The 17,459-nt window shown below is 53.2% G+C and overlaps 10 protein-coding genes across 10 annotated transcripts; 4 read left to right on the forward strand and 6 right to left on the reverse strand.

The window, feature by feature from the left end:
* Positions 1 to 56: 56 nt before the first annotated feature.
* SAICODRAFT_94678 (UBC-like protein) lies at positions 57 to 1,261 on the reverse strand. Its single transcript, XM_019171950.1, has 2 exons — positions 1,196 to 1,261; positions 57 to 1,142 (listed from the first exon to the last, which is right to left on the reverse strand). The coding sequence occupies exons 1-2, from the start codon at positions 1,227 to 1,229 to the stop codon at positions 223 to 225; spliced, it is 954 nt and encodes a 317-aa protein (XP_019023123.1). The 5' UTR covers positions 1,230 to 1,261; the 3' UTR covers positions 57 to 222.
* A 378-nt stretch (positions 1,262 to 1,639) lies between these two features.
* SAICODRAFT_66652 (putative peroxisome biosynthesis protein (Peroxine-7)) lies at positions 1,640 to 2,934 on the reverse strand (the record flags this gene model as incomplete). Its single annotated transcript, XM_019170251.1, has 3 exons — positions 1,640 to 2,668; positions 2,720 to 2,862; positions 2,914 to 2,934. 3 exons carry the CDS (start codon positions 2,932 to 2,934, stop codon positions 1,864 to 1,866), a joined length of 969 nt encoding a protein of 322 aa, XP_019023124.1. The 3' UTR covers positions 1,640 to 1,863.
* Positions 2,935 to 4,013: 1,079 nt separating this feature from the next.
* On the forward strand, positions 4,014 to 6,377 carry SAICODRAFT_8589 (uncharacterized protein; the record flags this gene model as incomplete). The annotated part of the gene is made up of 2 exons (XM_019171417.1): positions 4,014 to 4,746; positions 4,801 to 6,377. 2 exons carry the CDS (start codon positions 4,014 to 4,016, stop codon positions 6,375 to 6,377), a joined length of 2,310 nt encoding a protein of 769 aa, XP_019023125.1.
* Positions 6,378 to 6,471: 94 nt separating this feature from the next.
* Positions 6,472 to 6,823, reverse strand: SAICODRAFT_8590 (ubiquitin-related modifier 1-like protein; the record flags this gene model as incomplete). The annotated part of the gene is made up of 2 exons (XM_019171418.1): positions 6,472 to 6,589; positions 6,642 to 6,823. The coding sequence occupies 2 exons, from the start codon at positions 6,821 to 6,823 to the stop codon at positions 6,472 to 6,474; spliced, it is 300 nt and encodes a 99-aa protein (XP_019023126.1).
* A 166-nt stretch (positions 6,824 to 6,989) lies between these two features.
* Positions 6,990 to 9,320, forward strand: SAICODRAFT_8591 (S-adenosyl-L-methionine-dependent methyltransferase; the record flags this gene model as incomplete). Its single annotated transcript, XM_019171419.1, has 1 exon — positions 6,990 to 9,320. One exon carries the CDS (start codon positions 6,990 to 6,992, stop codon positions 9,318 to 9,320), a length of 2,331 nt encoding a protein of 776 aa, XP_019023127.1.
* A 320-nt stretch (positions 9,321 to 9,640) lies between these two features.
* On the forward strand, positions 9,641 to 10,976 carry SAICODRAFT_20324 (uncharacterized protein; the record flags this gene model as incomplete). Its single annotated transcript, XM_019166240.1, has 2 exons — positions 9,641 to 9,933; positions 9,990 to 10,976. Exons 1-2 carry the CDS (start codon positions 9,715 to 9,717, stop codon positions 10,974 to 10,976), a joined length of 1,206 nt encoding a protein of 401 aa, XP_019023128.1. The 5' UTR covers positions 9,641 to 9,714.
* A 523-nt stretch (positions 10,977 to 11,499) lies between these two features.
* SAICODRAFT_39618 (DNA glycosylase) lies at positions 11,500 to 12,201 on the forward strand (the record flags this gene model as incomplete). Its single annotated transcript, XM_019168616.1, has 1 exon — positions 11,500 to 12,201. A coding segment is annotated over one exon (702 nt), but the record flags the coding sequence as incomplete, so codon positions are not given.
* Positions 12,202 to 12,461: 260 nt separating this feature from the next.
* SAICODRAFT_59072 (MFS transporter) lies at positions 12,462 to 14,063 on the reverse strand (the record flags this gene model as incomplete). The annotated part of the gene is made up of 1 exon (XM_019169651.1): positions 12,462 to 14,063. One exon carries the CDS (start codon positions 14,061 to 14,063, stop codon positions 12,462 to 12,464), a length of 1,602 nt encoding a protein of 533 aa, XP_019023130.1.
* A 284-nt stretch (positions 14,064 to 14,347) lies between these two features.
* Positions 14,348 to 15,703, reverse strand: SAICODRAFT_141510 (uncharacterized protein). Its single transcript, XM_019165498.1, has 4 exons — positions 15,328 to 15,703; positions 15,259 to 15,268; positions 14,970 to 15,198; positions 14,348 to 14,730 (listed from the first exon to the last, which is right to left on the reverse strand). The coding sequence occupies exons 1-4, from the start codon at positions 15,495 to 15,497 to the stop codon at positions 14,633 to 14,635; spliced, it is 507 nt and encodes a 168-aa protein (XP_019023131.1). The 5' UTR covers positions 15,498 to 15,703; the 3' UTR covers positions 14,348 to 14,632.
* Positions 15,704 to 15,909: 206 nt separating this feature from the next.
* Positions 15,910 to 17,226, reverse strand: SAICODRAFT_72291 (uncharacterized protein; the record flags this gene model as incomplete). Its single annotated transcript, XM_019170752.1, has 3 exons — positions 16,891 to 17,226; positions 16,582 to 16,840; positions 15,910 to 16,518 (listed from the first exon to the last, which is right to left on the reverse strand). The coding sequence occupies exons 1-3, from the start codon at positions 17,121 to 17,123 to the stop codon at positions 15,910 to 15,912; spliced, it is 1,101 nt and encodes a 366-aa protein (XP_019023132.1). The 5' UTR covers positions 17,124 to 17,226.
* Positions 17,227 to 17,459: the final 233 nt, after the last annotated feature.

Genomic DNA, 17,459 nt, shown 5'->3' on the forward strand with positions numbered 1-17,459 from the left:
GGTGAGATAAAACATGTATGAAATGTGGTTGCGATTGAAAATAAGTTATTCTAAAGCCTCATGGGCCTTCCTGGGTATCCTTGTGTAATGCTAACGCCGAAGCAACCCTCCAAACTCGCCGTGCAAATGAAGTCGTGAACTCCCCATCGTCTTCTCCCATATGGCAAGGTCTTGACTGTCTAGACGATGCTATCACAATTCCCTGATGGTGCCTGGTCTACTTCACCATCTTGGTGTTCCAGGCCTGCTTGGACTTACTCCCGAAGGATCATCTTCTGCAGTATCAGCGCTGCTTCTTAGGCGCTCACCAAATCGACGTGGACTGCTCATCCTTGAAGGAGTCGCTGGTCTCTCAGCATCTTTTGGTGCTGAACTGGCCAGTGGATGATCCGACAACAATGACGCTGCAGACACGGCAGATTCACTGGACACTGTTGCTTTGACCTTAGGCCTCGGACTTCCAAGAGCATCCGCACCTGCTCTGAGGTTCAGATGAGCGAACTCCTCAGCAAATAACCCATCGTCAAGACCAACGCTCCTACGTAAGGCTTCATGTCGTTCTCTCATTACCTGCGTTATCTTCGGCGTAACCCCATTCTTCTGCGGACTTCCCTTCATGTATGGTGCCCGCTTCTTGATCATCGCCAACACCATGTCTCTGACATCACTAAACTCTCCTTTCGTCAACTCGTGGAAGCGCAAAGGGTTATCGGCTTCGAGAGGATCTTGATCAAATGGGTCGAGCGGCGGATGGTAGTATAGCATTGAAGGTGACTTCGAGACAACTGCTGATTGCATTGCAAGCCTGTCGAACTGTTCTCGCCGCTCACGAAATGCCGACAAGGCTTCCAGATTCCCTAGTCCTTCATCGCGGATGCCCAAGATCCTCTCTAAACCCTCAATAGTAAATGATGCCTGAATGTACCGCAACGCGTCGATAGCGTAGTCCTTTCGTGCGACCCACCGAGGAAAGCCTGCTTTCAGATAGTATTCGCCTCGGTAGGATATTAGAGGGTGGAAAATTTCTGATTGGAACATGACTGTAGGCGGGGTATTGGGGTAGGTTGGTGGAAAGATAAGGTGAAAGCGGAAGACGGCGCCAGCATAAGGCTCAGTATGAACGAAAAGAGATGCGTGCCATACTGTGTGCATCGCTCCTTAGTATGCGAAGATGCCGATGATGGGGCTTACGCACCAGAAATATTGTTCGGCGAGAAAGCGACATACATCCACTCGATGTAATTCGTCGGAGCTTGCAGATTGGCACTGCACGTCTCAAGTTAGTAATCGGGGAATGATTTTGGTACTAGGCATGCTGGTGGTACATACTACTCAATCATCAACTCCTGTCGTCTGAAGTACTCGTCCGAGGACGTCGGTGCACCCTTAGAAGGTGTCAGAATCGGCGAAGCTGTAACTACAGTAAGTACACATTAAAAGGAATAGCAGACGCCTTTACATACCCATACCGTCCCTTCAGCACAGGAGGCACGATGACCCGGTTACTTGATCCGGCTCTTACGTTGATGTTTGGTAGTTCGGTAGAGTTCATACAACGCGATGCACCCCAGAAACTGCGCCGGGGGAGCCGCCGTGATGTACGTCAGGCAGAAAGGTATACAAAGGATGTAATGAAATTCTGTCTGACGTGAAGTTCCTATTTGCTATCCTTGGACTGGTATTACAGCCTGTCTGGGTTGGCTCGTCCAATATATGCGCCCCAATTCGAGGAGACACCACGTTTAACGCGTGCGGCTCATGTAAAATTACTGCTCCGTAGTCGGGTGTGGTTGCCGTAAACGGAGAAGTCCTTCTGGAGCGTCGCCCGACTCCTCGATCGGTCTGTTCGGACTCCATGTCGATTCATCGTTTCTGTACAGCAGGACCATTGACGTCGAACACGTACACGTGTTCGTCCCAACCCGTACTCGCTGCCCATCCTTTACCCCACAGGCTCCAATCCAATCCCATGACAAACTCTCTATGGGCATCCATCTTTCCTATCTCGTTTCCGCCAACCTTCTGCATCCCACCCGGCTGATCCGCTTGCCATAATCGTACACTCATATCGTAACCTCCGGATAGGAACATGCCGCCATCATGTGGGGAGCATGATACTTTCCGTACGGCATATTTGTGTCCAAGGAAGACTTGTAATGGCCGGCCTGGATTTCTGAGGTCCCACGATTTGACCGACTTATCAACTGACGCGGTCATCACGACTCCCTGGTGGTATTTGTTCCAGTCCATGCTCAAGATTTCTCCCTGATGTGCCGGTATTGTCATCGCTGCTTGCTGTCCCGTTCTCGGATCCCATGTCTTTAATGAGCCTTCTCCACTAACACTTGCCAGTATACTCGGATGATGTGGACTCCACGCTGCTTGATATACACAACCCCCATGTTCGCCTGTCCACAGACTCGTTGTTCGCTGTGGTTCCCATACTTTGATTGTACCGTCCCATGATGTCGAAAGGAAAGTGGATTTCTCGATTAGGTTGTAGTGGGTTGAGAAGACTTCTCGAGTATGTTCGTGGAAAGTGAGAATTGGGAAGTCACTGAGAGTGATGTCGTACAGCTTCAAGGAGCCGTCACCAGATGAGGTGAGGATGTGGTTTTCATGCGATTCCGACCATGCAATATCGAACAGACCGTCTTGTGTGTCGAATCTGCAAAGCCGATCAGCCATCGAACTCTCCAACTACAGCCGCCCCACTCACGTCTTTTGCGCTCTGATTCCTTGTGGAGTCAAACCAAGTATAAATAACTTGCCATTCCCAACAAGCCCGAAGTTTGCTGAGGTCGCGACCGCTATCCGATCGTCGAAGAACGGGGAGTATTTGACGGAGTAGCCGTTGTAACCCTGTACCAAGGATCAGTCGGGCTCTCGATGCTCTGTTTGCATACTTGGCACCTCTGTTCTAAACTTCAGCATTGTGTCATCAACGATAGGTGAATGAGGATCGGTTGACAAACCTCCAGCTTCGTCTTCGGTGTTCCCATACGGGCTGTACCCCGCACATGCGACGTCCTGCAGCCAACCGGCGGTGCCGATGCTAGGTCCGCCGGTTTTCCGAAGGACTCGTTTAAACGACTGAACTCGAGTTGTTCAGTGATTTTCATGCCTTGCAAAGTTATTTTGCGTTTTTCTTGTTCCCGCAATTTGGTGGGAGCGTGGGAGCGAATTCGGTGGTCAGCTGTAGACGACGATCCCCAACTTGCCGCGTCAACTTCAACCCGAACACCATCTACTCCTTCATTGACCCTTGCTATCTGGCATCCTGGATCTCATCGAAACCGTCTACCTCTCCGTTGAGGAGATAGACCATTTTTCGTTTGATCTCGGTTCCACTCCGCTCTTCTCACTTTCTCTCTGGCTACTCTCGCTTGTCCTTGCTTGTGTCCTTCGTTTACTGAAAATGTCACGTCCTTCACCAACTGAGCAGTCGTCTTCACTTCCAACACCAACGAATGGGTCATCCACTCAGTCGAGCACACTTCCGTTTAGAGTTCAAAGAATCGACACGGACAACAGTTCTGCCAGGCAGGGGTATGATACCGTAGGGTTTTGCTCGATTTGCAAGAATGTTTTGGCCCCGGAAGAAGCTGTGAAGGATCCAGGATGCAAGCATATGGGTCATCCTTCGTGTCTTGAGTCGGTTTGTGCTTCTTGACAATTAATCTCTGGGATATATGCTGAGTATTTGCTACGCAAAGGTCACCCACTGCCCCCTCTGCGGCAACGAGAAAAAGAAATCGAAGAGAAATGCACTGAAACGTCTCTCGGACTCTTTCAAACACCATAAGAAATCATCATCGATCACTTCGGTCAGCCAAGTTGTTCCCAAAACTCATCAGAAATCCTCCTCTGTCTCCTCGATCATCCAGGTTCAGGTGCAAACACCGCCTCTTCCAATTACTATTCCAATTCAATGGGCACGTCCTATTCTTCCCGTCATATTTCAGGTTTTTGTCGAAATTTTGCCAGAGTTCTCCAGCTGGATCGACGGAGAGATGCTCCTTCTTGTCACTGTCAGGGCGGACCTCAACCACACCCTTCCTCGCACAACCCCAAACAGTCTCGATATTGTTTTAGCTTGGGACCTTCGCATCTCGGAGCTCGATCAAGCAGCATTCATTGCTGCCAAAAATACACTCTCGACTGTCCTCTCCTACCTGTACCCCAGCGATAGCGTTGCTCTTCTCACTTTTGGACCTGCAAATCGTTCAATCACGTCTCTCCCCGCCTCTGCTGCTAACGTTGCTCACATTCGCACCTACATCGAGAGGGCAAGGCCGGTATATTCCGGAAACTTGGACGGAGTGACGGACAGCGCCGTTGAAGCTGCTGTGGAGATTTTGGACCGCCACGAACCACGGAAAGATGTCGCACAGCATCTAGTCGTGATAAGTGCTGGTCTCGAAAAAGGTCATAACGTGAAGGTGGAGGTTCCGCCGCATGTCACGGTTCATGCCGTCAAGGTTGGCAATGAAGCCGATGCGTCTCCATTGAGAAAATTGTGTACAATTGGTACAGAAAACGGCGCGTACATCCGTGGGAATGTATCGAATATGGACGCCGAGTTGCGGAGAACCGTCGAGGTAATGAGAAGCGGCGCCATGGCCGGCATCCTGAAGAATGTTGGCGTGGAACTGAAGGGTAGAGGTGGCATCGCTATCGAGGATGTGCTGGATGTCGAAGGGCTGCGGATTGCACGAGTGCAGAAAAGTCAGACCGTAGAGATTGGTAGGAATCATCTTCTTGCGATTTCCTAAGTGTCGCTAACGATGGACGATACAGGGAACATGCCGCTTTTTGATTGCCGCTGCTTGCTCTTCCGTCTGTTCCTTGAGGACCGTCAACAAGACTCCACCACATCTCAGAGATCTCAATCAGGGCCTTCGACAAGTTCAGGTCATTCTGCTGGATTGAAGGTCAAGTACACGGCTCAATTCTCCTCGCCGCATATGACTCCGTCGGTCACACGCCTGGCACCAAACCAATACTGCTTCGAAAGCTCAGTCTCCAGACTAGATTTCGGTACAGCTGCTGTGTCCAACCCAAGGGTGTTACAAGCATACAAATCTGTACACCTTCGTCGCGCCATTGCGAGCGTCAGAACCGCTTTGAATGCCAAGGTAGACCGTGAGGAAAGGATCATTACCGCGGTGGTCGAGATTGACAGAAGCGTGGCTGAACTATTCACACGAGGTCTGCAAAAGGAAGCATTGCAAGAGTTCATGTTGCTGAAGGAGCACCTTACGCTGGCTGTTAACCCTCCTCCACCTCAAAACCCGTCTGCACATCATACCCCTCAGCAGGTTCGCCAGGCGGATATAAAGTCGCATATGCTGGTGCCAGTTCAAAAGAGCCCGAGATCAAAGTCTGCCCCATCGCCGCCGCCGTCTCGCGGCACGCCCGTGAGGAGTGCGAGCACGAGTCAGGTTGACATGCAACATGTTTTGCCGAGGACTTCAGCCGAAGCTGATCAGCAGCGTGCGAGTTTACCTCGAACCAGCAGTACGTCTTCGGCAAGTCACCAATCACATCAGTTATCGGCGTATCCGAGGCGTCCCCATGAAATTCAAAGGCCAGGTGTCGCGCCCAGCGTGAACACAGACATGCACGGCTCTCCTCGCGGTTCGAGTTACTGTTTCCCAGGACCGCAGGTTGACCAGTTGACTACCCGCGCCGATGTTGGCACTCTACCGGCTCCAGTGCGTCCTGACTTTACTACTCGTCGCGCAGACTCTGAGCCAGATCCGATGGATATGCCCAGGCTCACCCGGGTCACTCCGGTGTCCGCACATGCTCGGTCGCACTCCATGTCTCCCCAAAGAATCTCGACTACTCCTGCACAACCATCCCACCTCGGACAGGGCCACCGTCGTGCTGAGTCTTACGCTCCGCCGCGTGGGAGGTCCCCGGTGTGGGAACAGAGTCAGGGACATATCGTGGCGCCGGCGGATCCGTTGTTGGAGTTCGATGAGCTGTTGCCCAGGTTAGTCGTGCCCTTGAGTGGGATCAAACCGTTTTCGAAGGCAAGAGGGAGTCGTCTGTCTACGGGCGGTAGTGCCCCTTCAGCACTTCAGCAAGAGCCAATCACCACCACCGAAGACCCGTTCTCCGATGACCAAGCTTCCGAGCCTTCTATCCCATCCCATGCGGAGACTTTGCCGTTGGCTGGTGTTACGACGGAGAGTCCGCGCAGGGAGAAAAAGAAAACGAGGGATGCGGTGGTGAGTCCGCAGAGGCAGATGGAGAATGAGACGGACCCGGCGCTGGCTATTTGGAAGTTGTTGGAAAGTGACGGGCTGAGGCAGGTTGAGACGCCAGTAGAGCCCACCAGCGAAGGGTGTTGGGAAAGGGCTTTTTGAGAACGAGGTAGGTTCTTCTGAGGATAGCGGGACATTGCATGGATAGGGATGTGGTATCGGGTATATTCTTGTGAAGGTATCAATAAGTATCGTTTTATCCACCGTGCAGAGAGCTGATGAGGTGGATGACATCTCGGTCCTGTATCACGTATTCGCCCTCGCCTTCGAGCTCCCAATCAGCGTCGTTGATCAGCACCAACATTCCGGGCCGTCTGCTCAACCATTAGCTTCAGGAAATAGGGAGAAGTTCAGGAGAAAGCATACACTGTATCACCCTGAATGAACAAGTCTCTTCGTTTGTCGGTCATCTTCTCGTCTGCCAGGTAGAGCAGGAACGACTGCAGAGTCAGATCGGCAGGAATCTCGAGCGTGTGCAGTCGCGTGTTGGCAAACATGAGCTCTGCGCCGCCGGACAGCTCCAGCGTCACTGATATTGATCCGGACATTCTGGGGCGTGGTGTTGTGTCTACGTTACCGAGGCGGTACAATTTCTGGCCGGATTTGTCGTGGCCAGGCACGTGCGGTGGGGTCCGGGCGAAGATTTGAGGACGTTGGCGGGGCGGCGTTGGGATGTTCGCTACACTCAGATCAACCCTGCGACATCTATCACAAATGGGTCGCGGAGGAAAAGGAAGAAAGGGAGGCCGGGGTGGAGGTCGTTCCCGCGGTACTGGCTCATATGCCGACATTCCTCAGGAGAACCAGAAGTTGGAAACGTATTACAAGGATCAGAAGATTATCCCGGAGGAGGAGTGGGAGACGTTCATGGGTACGATTAAGAGGACGCTTCCTACGACTTTCCGTATCACTGGTTCCCGCTCGCATGCGATCGATATCCGTAATGCGTTGGAGAGAGACTACATTCCGTTCTTGACAAACATCGAGCACGAGGGACAACTCGTTGAGGCTCCTACGCCTTTGCCCTGGTACCCCGAACACCTCGCCTGGAACCTCTCTGTCCCCAAACAAGTCATCCGCAAGCACAAGGACTTCAAGCGTTTCCAAAACTTCCTCGTCTACGAAACCGAGGTCGGAAACATCTCCCGCCAGGAAGCCGTCTCCATGATTCCCCCGCTTTTACTCGACGTTAAGCCCGAGCACATCGTCATCGACATGTGTGCCGCTCCTGGATCGAAGACGGGTCAGATTATCGAGGCGTTGCACGCTACGCCGGAGGATGCGAATGACGAGCCTGCGCCTAGGGGATTGTGCATCGCGAACGATGCGGATTACAAGAGAAGTCACATGCTGGTGCACCAGGTCAAGAGGTTGAACTCGCCTTGTATGATGGTTACGAACCAGGACGCTACGCTCTACCCCAACGTTCTCGTTCACCCCTGGGTCGCCGATCCTTCTGTCGTCTCCGGACCCATGGACGCGAACGAGAAATCCGCGATCTTGAAGTTCGACCGTGTCCTCGCTGATGTCCCATGTTCCGGTGACGGAACCATCCGCAAGAACCCCACCGTCTGGTCATCCTGGACTCCCGGAAACGCACTCGGCTTGCACCCCACCCAGGTCAAGATCTTGTTGCGTTCTTTGCAGATGCTCAAGGTTGGTGGACGTATGGTGTACTCTACCTGCTCGCTTAACCCCATCGAGAACGAGGCAGTTGTTGCTGAGGCTTTGAGGCAGTATGGTGCTTCGGTCAAGTTGGTTGATGTCTCTGAGCGTCTTCCGGAGTTGAAGCGTCGTAATGGAATTAACGACTGGGTCGTCCCTGATGGCAATGACGGATACTTTGCGTCCCGTGAGGAGGTGTCTAAAGATAAGCACAAGCGCTACCCTCAGTCTCTCTGGCCTCCGTCTGAGGATGAGGTCAAGGAGTTCAATTTGGACAGGTGTATCAGGATCTACCCCCACTTGCAGGATACCGGAGGTTTCTTCGTCGCTGTGTTGGAGAAGCACGCCAAGTTGGCCAACCACAGGGAGGGAAAGACTGGATCTACCAAGTGGATGGAGGAGAAGGGTATCACTGCTCAGGAGGCTGCGGCTCAGGGTACGAAGAGGGCTGCCGAGGCTGTCGACGAGGAGGCGCCCGAGGCTAAGAAGGCTAAGGTTGATGAGGCTGCTGTTGAGGAGGAGACGCCTGCTGAGGCTGTTATGGCTGATGCTACTGCTATTCCCAAGGCCGTTCCCGAAGTCGGCGAGGACTCTTCCCGCGGTGAGTTCCGTGCCAGCAAGAAGGACGACGACAAGAAGATCTTTGAGGAGCCATTCAAGTTCTTGCCGGCCGATCACCCCGAGATCGAGGTTTGCAAGAAGTTCTACAACCTCTCTGAGAAGTTCCCTACGGATGCTTTCATGGTCCGTAATGCCGCTGGTATTCCCACGCGTGGTATCTACTTCACCTCTGCCCGCGCAAAGAGCATTTTGTTGCTCAACGCACAGGAACCCCCTCGTATGAGATTCGTGCACGCCGGTATCAAGATGTTCACAAAACAAGACTCTGGCGCCGCCGCCGACGAAATCGAATGCAAATGGCGCGTCCAATCCGAAGGGTGTCGCGTCGTCGCCCCCTTCATCGGCGAAGACCGCGTCGTCACAGCACCCATGGCAGCCTTCGAAATCCTCCTTAAAGAAGCCTACCCAAAACTCTCCCAGATCGGCCCCATCCTCCGCGCCCAACTCGAACAAAAAACGTTTGGCTGCGTGGTGCTCAAGGTCGATCCACGCGAGAACCCGGCGTTAAATATGAGTATCCCGATTGTGTGTCCGTTGTGGAAGAGTAAGGCGAGTACGAATTTGATGGTGAGTAAGCAGGATAAGAGTGCGATGTTGTTGAGAATGTATGGAGCCGATGCGCCGATGCCGGCGAATCCGAGTGGGAGGAAAGAAAAGGAGGAGAAGGGCGATGAGGTTGATAAGCAGATTGAGGAGGAGGTTGATGGGGAGATTGAGGCTGCGCTGGCGGCAGCTGAGAAGGAGGCGGAGAGTGGATGATATTCCTTAAGCTTCATACGAATTTGCACATCATAATTGCCCATTCTGTCGAGCTTATCGACTAGCTTCTCTCCATAGCGTATTTTGTCCGCTTACCCACCCGTGAACCAGTACGTGCTGTGAAACTTCAATCGGGTGCGGCACTGTTCCGTCGAACGCCATTTCAGAAAGAAGTAAGGGTAAGGTTTCCGACTGGCCCGCTCCCGTGATTGAAATTGCAACTGGTATTCACTCTCACATTCCCGGCCCCGATAAGCGCGCGCCGCTTGGCATGTGAAAGTTCAACCAAAACACCACCACCAACACAACCTCGACCCCAGCAACCAGCGCCAGCTTTCACGGGCCGACCATATGCAACCATCCCGGTCTCAACCGGTCGTGATCAACAACGAGGATGGACATAGAAATGGACGGGGACCCACCCAATTCGACCATCCCATTGACTACGACCAGTTTCCTTAAGGCGAGGGAATACAGGCATAGACGCAGACGGAGTTTGGCTGAGAGTGAATCGAGCTGTAATTCTGGCAACGATTTCAACCAGCAGAAAGAAGGTACAAGTCCGGCGAAGAGCAGGTTGAGGGAGGATAACGCGATTCAAACGATTGTTCAGGTGAGTTTACCGTTTGATCTATACCGCATTTATTTGACCCATTGACCTATAAGCAGACCCCACCACCAACAACAGAACACCCAACCACAAATATGGCCTCAACACTACGCTCACCCTCTGCGCCTCCCATGCCAAACGCGACCCGACTCGGAATGAACAGCACAACGACCACGCTTCTGGGATACGTACCCCAGATCCTGCCGACGCCGTGGAGTGTGAAGAGGTGGTTACTCGATACGCCTCCCCCATCAACGTCGGGTGATGGAGGAGATAAGGGGTTTGGGCCTATGCAGAGTGCAGCGCCTGTGCCGAGAGCAGGAACGGATACGCCGCCGTTTATGTCCATTGAGAGGGATCATGGACAGGGACGCGTCGTCGGTGAGGTAGTGAGAGAGACGAGGCCCCCGACGTATGAGACTTCGGTTGGGAGGCGACATGGGACCGAGATCGCTGTACGCATCAAGGAGAAACATATCGACCAAGACAAACAGAAGGATTATGAGAAGAAGCCGGGGTTCGATAGGAAGAGAGCGGCGCAGGGGTTGAGATTACTTTCGAGTGCGGTGGAGGAAAGTGCGCCAGGCGGTGACCCGGAGCTAAGTCAAGCGTTGTACATCGACGGCGCCGTATACATTCTTCGCGCACTTCCTGACGCTGGGGATGGACTCTCTGCGCTTGACCGTGAGCGACTTTCCTCAATCCTCGACCCCCACGGACCAAACCCTAAACAACAGAAAGTGGAAGAATCGGCACTGCATACGACGATTGTATCGAGTATGTACTTTACTGCCCTCGCCACAAAAACCTACGCTCCCCTCCTCCTAACCCGGATCCGACGTCTTCATCCCTCGGTGGATGATTTATACACGTACAGTCTGGAAAAGGTGTGCGAGGTGGAGGAAAGGTGGGGGGTTAGGGAACGGGTTGGGTGGGTTTTGGGTGGGGTTAGGGGGAGTGGGGTTGGACCGCTTGTGGGGGATGTGGTTGGGGCTGTTGTGGAGGGGGGGAGGGGGGCTGTTGGAGTCTTTACGGGTGATCAATAGTAAGGATAGCTATACGGTTAGAGGGTAGAGTATTGCTAGGGTTCACTGGATTAAGCTTCGATGCAGGGTTCGAAATGTGACATCACCACTCACCGTGCACGCGCGAGAGACCCGAGCACAAAATGTAAAAAGTCCGATCCGAACTGTCAAAAATCCCGAAGCTTGCTTGAGGACGTATATGATTAGAACTTGTACTCGACAGACAATGGTACAGACAAAGAGGAGTGCTACGACTGCAGCTGTGGCCATGGAGGGGGCGAGGAGGAGTACGAGGTCCGCAGCGGCGGGGGCGGGGGCCAAGAAGGTGAAGGTTGAAGATGACGAGGTGGGAGTTGGGCTGAAGACACCACCGAAGACGCCGAAGCCTAGGGTCAAGAAGGAGAAGGAGAAGGGGGAGGTGGATGATGCAGAAATGGACGCCGCACTCTCGAAAGCCGCCACCGTCGTTTCATCGAGCACGAAGGGCAAAGAAAAAGCCGGCGTCTTCGATGCGCATACATTAAAGAAACTCGCCGCGCTGGGAACATCACCCTTCCCAGACTACCCCTACCCAACACCAGAACAATGCCACCACATCGAGAAAGCGCTCGCGAAATGGCATAGTTACACCCCACGCCGACGAGCGGGGACACCGAGCGTACAAGGCGAGAGCGTTGCTGCGAACTGTGGTGCGGTACCGACTGTACTCGACGCACTCGTCCGGACGCTTTTGAGCCAGAACACGAGTAACCGGAATTCAAGCGCGGCTGCGAGGGGGCTATATGCCCGCTTCGGACGGAATCAGTGGGATAAGATCGCGGAGGCGGAGGTTAGTGAGGTGAGTGATTCAATCCGGATGGGTGGGTTGGCGAATATCAAGGGGAAACGGATCAAGGCCGTCCTGGAAGAAGTCAAACGTCGACACGGGACCCACAGTCTCGAACACCTCCGCTCCCCTGACATCACCAACGAACAAGCCATGCACGAACTGGTCTCCCTCCCCGGTATCGGTCCCAAAACGGCCTCGTGTGTTCTTTTGTTTTGTCTTGCGCGTGAGTCGTTTGCGGTCGATACACATGTTTTTCGGCTTACGAAGAAGTTGGGGTGGGTTCCATCTAAATCAACGAGGGAACAGGCGTTTGAGCATTTGGATAAGAGGGTGCCGGAGGAGTGTAAGTTTGGGTTGCATGTTTTGTTGATTCGGCATGGGAGGGAGTGTGGGAATTGTAAGGCGGAGGGGAGGGGAGGTGGGGGGAAGGGGGGTGAGGGGTGTCCGGTTGTGGATTATTTGAGGGAGGAACGATCAAAGGGTGGTGCGAAGGAGGAAGATGTCGATGAAGAGGTTAAGGAAGAGGAGGAGATTCATGAGCATGGACTGACGGCGTAGTGTGAAGGCAATCGATAAAGTACAGATCCTGTAGGGTATCTCAACAAACGTCCAGTCTATCACCTCCTTTTTCGCTAAGCTATATATGAGTCCTGCTCATCTCTTCCTCGTTCGTCTTTTTAGTAATTGTTTCCAGTGGCAGCACCCCAGATGTACGCCGCCCACGCCCCCACAATCAACAAACACACCAACCCAAAGAATACCCCCGAAATCTTCTTATTACGCTCATATTGCTCACCAGTCGTATTAAACTCCTTCCTCTCATTAATGATGTGACCGCGGGCAATACGCTGCTTGCGAGTCCACTGGAGAGAACGCATATCGACGGATCGGAAACAGAGAACGACCATGACGAGCACGACACAGCATGCTGCGGCGGAATCGGCCGCGTAGACGATCACGGCACGGTCGTACGAATCGTTATCGGCGTCTTGGAGCGCACCGGTGATCATCGCGATAATAATATTCATCGAATTATTAATCGCGATCTTAATCGCGTACGCGGAGCCAAAGACGCCTTGGTAGTGCATCGTTGTCCGAATCCCGTCGATGATGACAGTGGGCCCGAACGAGTACGCTACACCGTAGATTCCGAACGCGGCGGCGGTTGCTCCGACGGTTTTGCCGAATGCGATAAGGATCATTGCGAGGAAACACCCGAGGCCGACGACGGCGAAAACGGTGATGCGGTTTCCCAAGATATCGATGAATACGCCCAACAAGGGCACGAGGAAGAATCCGATGTATTGGGTCATGGCCGAGTACCACCCCGCTTTGATGGAGTCGACGTTGAATCGCTGTTCTGCGAGTTCGGTCGAGTTTTGGGAGAATACGATTGCGGTGGAGGTTTGGAATGCGGTGAATAGCATCACCATCCAGAACGTCCACGGCAACTCGAGGACTTTGCGAATCTCGAACTTTTTGTTGGACTCGGTTAGTTTCTCGCCGGTTGCGGGATCATTTGTGCCGTGGAATTTCTTGTTTGCGTATTTTGTAAAGAACCAGAATACGAGCGTCGCGACATTTGTGAAGATGTTCATGAAGACCGCGGTCCAGTATACCCATGCGAAATCGCCGGTGTTTTTGGCGATGATATTGGCGGAGGACTTGCCGACGAATGAACCGATCTTGCCGATACCGAGTTCGAAACCGAGGGTTGCGGCGAAGCCGGCGGAGGGGGGGAACCAGGATGAGAAGATTTTGTATTGCGCGACTTGGGTTGCGATGTCGCCCAAACTCTCGACCACGGTTCCGAAGATCATGAACTTGAAGCTACGGCATTGAGCGGCGCCGGCGATGAGGATCGAACCGACGGAGAAGAGGGCGTTACCGTAAAGCATTGCGGATGCTCCTCCGACACGGTCGGTCCACATACCCGAAAAGAGGATGAGGACCGTGACCATGAAGTCCTGCGAAGAGGTGAGAAGAGCGTATTTAGTGTTGTTGATCTTGAGTTCCTTTTTGAGGGTAGATTTCATTGCGCCGGTGACGCCTGAGGACCAGTGTCCGCCGAAGCCGATGAGGGAGACGAGGAGGATGGAGATGAGTTTCATGCTGAGGGGGACTGGAACGGTGGTGCGATCTGAGGCGGTGGATTCCGGGCGGGAGGTTGTGGTAACGTTGATTTCGGCATCCTTTTCTTTCTCACGAGTTGTTGAGGACCCGGAGGAGGATGAGTGTGAGGGTCTCGTATGAGTAGGGGTGATCTCCGTGGTTGGCATTGTGATTGAAGGAGGAGCCGAGGAGGATGAGGATCAGATAAGATGGGCGACGCTGGGTTTTATAGTGATAGTGATGAGGGAGAGATCCATTATCAGATTCTTTGATCGGCGCTTGTCGGCGTTCTTCGCGTTGAGGCTAGCTCTAGCTTTAGCCGAGATTGATCCGGTGGTGTGTGCAGACGTGACGGGGCCCGCTGTTCCGGTAGGGTGAGGTGTCATTAGGCTACCCGCTCTGTCGGGTGCTGACGGGCGGAAGACGGAGAGGTGAGGAAGGAGTGCTGGGCATTCGCCAATGCGGAGCAATGATCCCACGGCCACCCCAAATGAAAAACTCACACCGGCTCCTCTCACTCTGAACTTTTATCAGATCATGCACCAAACAGCCGCCTTTCTCTCGCAAAAGTTCAGGGACGCATTATCTGATCTGTCGGCCACATTCCCGTAGTGTTTGTTTAGCGCCAAGCCCACTCGCTTAAGCGCGCGGAACGGATCTGATAAAAGAGACGAGTTGGGATGCTGAAGCGAGAAACGTGAGAAAGCCATGTTCGAAGGTGTGCCAAGAAAAGACATTAGCCGGCGGAGGATGAAGGGAGGTGCGTGTTCGGATACTTTGCTCGCGGGCTTGGCAGGTCAGTTATAGCTGGCGTGCCCTTAAGCTCACGATGGTCGGTGTTGGGTTCCGTGTCGTGTTCCGGTTGACCGAGGTACGACGTCTAGAAGTGTGGTGGATACGGGAGCTGAGTCATCTTTTCAAGCTCTGGCAAGACACTGTGCCGGCGGGAGCGATGCGGATTGCGAGAGGGATGTGCAAGTCTCCGGAGTTATCCATGTCCATGGCATTCGCCGCCTCCTCCATGGTAGCGCCGTTAGCAACGTTTCACACTTTGAATGTTAATGCGGAACCACTGACCTGAGCAATAGCAAACGCCCTCAACCTTGCCCTCCTCGCCCCCTTCACCGCATACTTCGCCTCCTCCATCCCCCTCTTCTTACTCAAAGCAGCTTCCGTGAAGGCTGCGGACATATACGCACGTCTCTGCTTGGCCGTAGCAATCTTCAGAACGCGGCGGTCTTGGAGTTCGACCCGTTTGGAGGGGGAATGGCGGGTCATGAAGGTCTCGTTGAACTTGACGGACTATGAACGCGATGTTAGCTATTGATCCCAAACATAAGTAGTGGCAACTGTATCACGAACTCGCATCTGCCTGATGAACCGGAGCGGTTAGTCGCCCATGATCATTTCGCGATCACTGAGGATGTTGACCTGCGCGGACGTCCACTCCTCAATCTCGTCCCAGTCGAGTTTACCTTTCGGGCGTCAGGACCGTCATTCTGCGACCATGGATTTGTCGAGCAACGAGGACTGCATGATGGATCCGATCGTTGAGATGAAGCGGCAGATAGGCGAAAATGAACAGCACTGGTTCCATGCATGGTGGCTGCATATCGTGGGAATGCTCAACTTTGTGACGATAACGGCAACTGACAGGCTTTGAAGGTTGGCTGGACGAGAAACACATACAAAAGAGACAGATTCACATCACCATTGTCGCTCTGGAGGCACACCATTTATCTTTTTACTACTGACGTGTGATGGAGGTGCCATCGATTTGTGCGCGTGGCCGACCACGAGTTGGTGGCCGCAAACCTCTACACTCGTCGAGTTCATCAAGCGACGCACGAGTGTCTGCAGTTCACCGGGTAAAGATTTGAGTGAGATCAATGACGGGATCAAGTTCAAAATTGTTCAACGTTTTCTTTTTCTCTATTTTTAGAGGGTGTCTATGATGCTATCCAATGCTAAGCGGTGCGCCTCGTGAGACCGGCCCGGCCTTCAAGGAAGCCTTCACGGAATGCCTCTGCGCACAAGGCTGGCGGTGATGACTCCCCCCACAACTGCCGCTGAGATCAATTCCGCACTCCTACGGACGATGTTCCCTTCAGCAGCCGGTTGAACCCTCTGCGCCGGAGCGTCGGGGTGATATCTGATGCGCCCGGCAGCTGGAGAGTATGCGCCGGGAACAACAATGTCGACCAACTGTGAGACTTGTTCAGCATCATGCTGCGAAGACACGACTTCCACCACTAGTCGAGGACTCACCTGGGCTTCGGGAGTTGCTTCGCGCATCTCGAGAGACGTATGAGCATCCGTGGTCTTGGCCGCCAACTCATCCGCAGCCGTAGCCGTAGCCGCAGCCGCAGTCGCAGCCTGAGCCTGCAACCTCTTCTTCCTCTCTCTCTTGACAACGTACTTAGAGGGTTTCTTCGTGACCTTCCCCGCTTCTTCGGCAACCCTCTTCGCTAAGACAGTCCCCTTGAATGTCCCCCTCATGAACTCGCGCCGTTGCTTGGTGGTAGCGGCTTTGTGGACGCGACGATGTTTCATGTGCTCCTGGATGGCTTGCCATTTGATTGGGAAGTGGGTTGTCATGAACCATTCGTCCCTCATCAGATCCTAGACCAACGATGACGAATTAGCTTTTTTACTGTGTGCTGAACTTGCTATGGTAGAACTTACTCTTTTGCTCTTAGCCAGCGCAGCCGAATCATAGCCCATCCCACAATCCCTCATCATATTCTCCTGTGCTGAAACCCAATCCATGATAACATCCCACTCCAGATTGCCCTCCTTTATGTCAGTGAACCATTTGTACCACTGCGAAACAAGGTCGCGAAGATCAGTGACGGGACCAAGGCCATTGGAACCAGAGACGAAAAACTCGCTGAGGGCATATTTGGGCAAGGCGAGGTTTGGTGGGACGGAGGCGGTGGTGTAGCTAACACCTGTTGTTAGTGAGGATCGAGGAATATTGGGAGTGGTACTCACCGGACCTGTCGGCACTGGTCCCAAAGCAACTTCTCCGTCCCGGTTAGTTCCTCCTTGAGAATCGTAGGCTCGGGTTTGTGGCACTCGCTCACTGGCTGAGTTACCTGGACGGTCTGAGCGTTTTTTTCATCCCCAAAGGTCTTACGATCCTGGAGGTGATCCTCCCTCAAACGCTGGCGCCCACGCTCAAACATTTCCCTCTGTATCTTTCTCGCAAGGAAAGACTGCATCATAAACCGGGGGCGGATCGAATGAAGGAGCGATGCCTCAAGATGAAGGATGGCAAACCACACACGCAGAGGACGAGTTGCAAATTTGCAGATTATATTGTGCTTGAGGCTGGAGTGTTGGTGTTGTCTATCTGTAACGCTCGGTTATGCATGGTGGCTGCGTGGGAAAACAATAGACGTCAGGTAACTTTTGTGTTGGCGAAGGCAAATATCAAGATACGAAGATGAGAAAAGCACACAGTACGCTTGAAAGCTATACCAACGAGAAGATATTGAGAGGAGATGAGACCGGTCTCTCCTCAGTCCTAACGACTCCTCACCTGAGGCCGGCACACCTGC

Source organism: Saitoella complicata (assembly GCF_001661265.1).
Source record: "Saitoella complicata NRRL Y-17804 unplaced genomic scaffold SAICOscaffold_17, whole genome shotgun sequence".
NCBI lineage: Eukaryota > Fungi > Ascomycota > Saitoellomycetes > Saitoellales > Saitoellaceae > Saitoella > Saitoella complicata.

Coding starts and splice junctions, on each gene's coding strand:
- SAICODRAFT_94678 (XM_019171950.1), bottom strand. CDS start 1,229: ATGTATGTCGCTTTCTCGCCGAACAATATTTCTG. Junction 1,143..1,195: donor CTCGCCGAACAATATTTCTG/GTGCGTAAGCCC, acceptor CGATGCACACAG/TATGGCACGCATCTCTTTTC.
- SAICODRAFT_141510 (XM_019165498.1), bottom strand. CDS start 15,497: ATGCATGGAACCAGTGCTGTTCATTTTCGCCTATCTGCCGCTTCATCT. Junction 14,731..14,969: donor GTTTGCTATTGCTCAGGTCA/GTGGTTCCGCAT, acceptor AACCCAACACCG/ACCATCGTGAGCTTAAGGGC.